The sequence below is a fragment of the Tupaia chinensis genome, unplaced genomic scaffold, assembly GCF_000334495.1.
Source record: "Tupaia chinensis unplaced genomic scaffold, TupChi_1.0 Scaffold143943_1, whole genome shotgun sequence".
Classification (NCBI taxonomy): Eukaryota; Metazoa; Chordata; class Mammalia; order Scandentia; family Tupaiidae; genus Tupaia; species Tupaia belangeri.
Genome location: NW_006203794.1, coordinates 577,394 through 580,396, shown reverse-complemented (window position 1 = coordinate 580,396; position 3,003 = coordinate 577,394). Strand labels below are relative to the sequence as shown.

Below are 3,003 nucleotides of genomic sequence, written 5' to 3'. Positions count from 1 at the left end.
AGAATCTCTTTTCCTTCATAACGCTCTGAGCAAGTAGAAGACAGAAATTCTCATTTAATCCTTACTGCTCCACTCCCAAGCTCATTCCATGAAATATGTATTTTATTAATTTGTGTACATGTTTACATTTTTTGTGGAAAAGTGTAGTATCCATGTATACACATACATGCATTAGGACCATCAGTGACACGTGAACAGTTAGTCTGCTTTTTCCCCATTCAGTAGCCTTTAGCTGAAAAGAAATATGAAAGATATAGGCTAGGCATAGATGTATTTTAGCTTTAAATCCTGCACTCAAAGGAAAGAAGTTAAACTTAAGATATTTCTGTGATGTTATAATCCTTCCACCATACCTGTGTATGCAAATTGAACAAGGTCCCAGAGGGCATTGGGGTCTATGCCTTCCATCTTGATCTCCTCTTGCTTAGCTTCACAGACATCACTTGTAAACATGGCCGCAAAATAGTCAGAGACTGAACTCAGAACAAGCCTGAAAGATTAAAAGGATCTAATTTAGGTTATGAATGCATAGCGTAAAAACATTGTCAACCAGAATGCAATGCAGAAGACAAAGTCAGTCATATGCAATGAATTTAATTATTGGGTGATTGTACTTAAAAAAAAAAAAAAAAATCCAGGAAATCATAGCCCAAGCTATAGTCACAGAGCATTCTCCTACATTTTCTTCTGTTATTAGAAGTATGTTTTTTCTTTAACATTTAGAACTTTATTCATTTTACATAAGAATTTAATTGTAGGGAACCAGCAGTTAGCGTAATGGCAATGTCGCTGGATTCCCACGTAGTCGACCGTGGTTCGCATCCCGGACCTGGTGGTTTAAACTCACGCCAGGCACGTGTGTGTGCGTGCCCAAGATCCTGAGAGGATAATGGAGGAGAAGGGATTGCGGCATGACCATCCCCCCTGGGGGATGATTTCTCATTTTCTGTCTCTATGTCTGTCTCTGTCTGGCAAGCACATGTTCCCTATAGCAAAAACCTCTTAAAAAAAAAAAAAATGAATCTAATTGTATTTCTATGTATACTGACCCCGCTTTCACCAAACTGATTTGCTCCAGTCAATTATGGGGCCACCTTTATCCTGAATGTGAGTTCTGAATGTGTAGAGATTTGCCTTTTCCTGTTTATTTGCTTGTTCTTTTCTTAAGTTTTACAGTTTATCCCATGAGTGAGAAAAAGAGAGACACAAAATTAGTATCCTGGAAGGTCTCTATATCATACTCACCCTCATCTTCAGCCAGCCAAGGTTCTGGGCACACTTGTACCTAACATACTCCAGACTGAAACTAACAACCTTCCCTATGAGAAAGTTACCTCACAGACCATATTGTTCCACAGCTGTGCCATGATATGGACCCCACACTTTGCGATTTAAAGTAATGTTGTTAATGGGCTGGCTCCTATTAGTGGTTAAGGGAGCCAGACTCCACAAAGTCAGTTTATGTCCTGACCATGGCTAGTGTTTATGCATACCCCAAATCTACACAGGATGAACAATGGAGTAGAAGATCTGGAATATGACTACACCCAACTAGGGTGTACTTTCGCTCCCTACCTATCTCTCTGATGAGTGTATGCAGTGTCTAGTATTGAAAAAAAGAAAAAGAAACAGAGTTATGTTTGTTGAGTTTTAAATAATTCTCAAGGAATTCTGAGTAATAATGCACTACTTTTCTGATTTTATCTTAATGGATTATGATTAGAATATCTTTCATATCAAATAATCTCATCCAAAACAAATCTACTTATGTAGTCAATCAATCTTATTTGCTTTCTTTTCAAGTTTCTAAGTTTTTCCAGAAATGACTTATATATGAAGAGATTTCAAAGAGTTCATAGAAAATCGAACTCCCACATGGCCAACCACAGTTCGAGTCTCGGACCAGGCAACTTGCTTTCTCACTTTCCCTCTCTATCTCTGTCTCTCAGTGGTCAAATTAAAATCAATCAATCAATAAAATGAGTAAAGTTAAATAAAAATAATTCTATTTTAAAGAAAGTTGGAATTAAAGTCTGTGTGTGTTTTAGTGGAAACAAATTGAAATCCATGCATAGTTTTTTTAATAATATGCATTTTTTAAATTAATATTTGAAGGCACCCTTCTATTCTTGGTTAATTCCTTTATAGAGTGTAGTTTTATTAGCTTTGAACATAGTATCCTTTTAAAATATTTTGTTTTTCTTGTTGGGTTTTCTTTTTCCATTGGAACTAATTAGTTGACAGTTTCACAGATTCATCTTTTACTCTTTGCATTTGCAGAATTATTTTACTTCATTTGATTGTATATTTTCTGCTAAGTAGATGATAAAACCATGGGCAGATAACCTAATTTTGACCTATTCCAGTTCATTTTCGAAAACTCCTTTTCTTTTCCTATGAAAATTTTAAATGATCACATTTATATTTATGTTCTTCTCATTATTTTAATACCTGCATCATCTCTAGGTCAATTCCATTGATTGATTTACTCTAGACCATGGATTACATTGTCTTGCTTTTTTCATAAATTATAAATTTTGACTACATAACATATTAGGTTGTTGGGAGACCTATGATGTATTTTTGTATGGAAAATTGCATCATGATTTTCCTAATGATCCATTACATTGCATTTCCGCCCTCCCAAAAAATAAAGGCTAAAAAAGGAGCATGACTTTTGTTTTTAGTTGTTATTTTTGTTTTGTCTTAGTTGTTATGGTTATATGCACAGTTTTTAAATTTTTTAAAATATATTATTATTTGGTTTATCTGGTGATTTATCATTGTTTTAATAGAGATGAGGGGTTTTTGTATAATTTTTACATCTTACATAGACATAAAAAATGAGTAAGACATTTGACAATATATCCTTATATTTTTTGTAAATGTACGATAGCTAAAATGTATGTTTTCATAGTTGTTTGAGTTAATTCAGAAATTTCTTTTTTTTTTTTTTTTTTTGGGAGAGGGGTTTTCACTATAGGGGGCAAGCGCTTGCCAGAG

The 3,003-nt window shown here is 34.3% G+C and overlaps 1 protein-coding gene across 1 annotated transcript in view; it reads right to left on the bottom strand.

Moving 5' to 3' along the window:
• The window catches only part of LOC102468869 (kelch-like protein 1), a 244,376-nt gene that overhangs the window by 212,395 nt on the left and 28,978 nt on the right, over window positions 1–3,003 (bottom strand). The window contains exon 3 of the mRNA XM_027767138.1: window positions 354–490. Coding sequence (XP_027622939.1) covers window positions 354–490 — 137 coding nt within the window. The remainder of the gene's footprint in view (window positions 1–353; window positions 491–3,003) is intronic.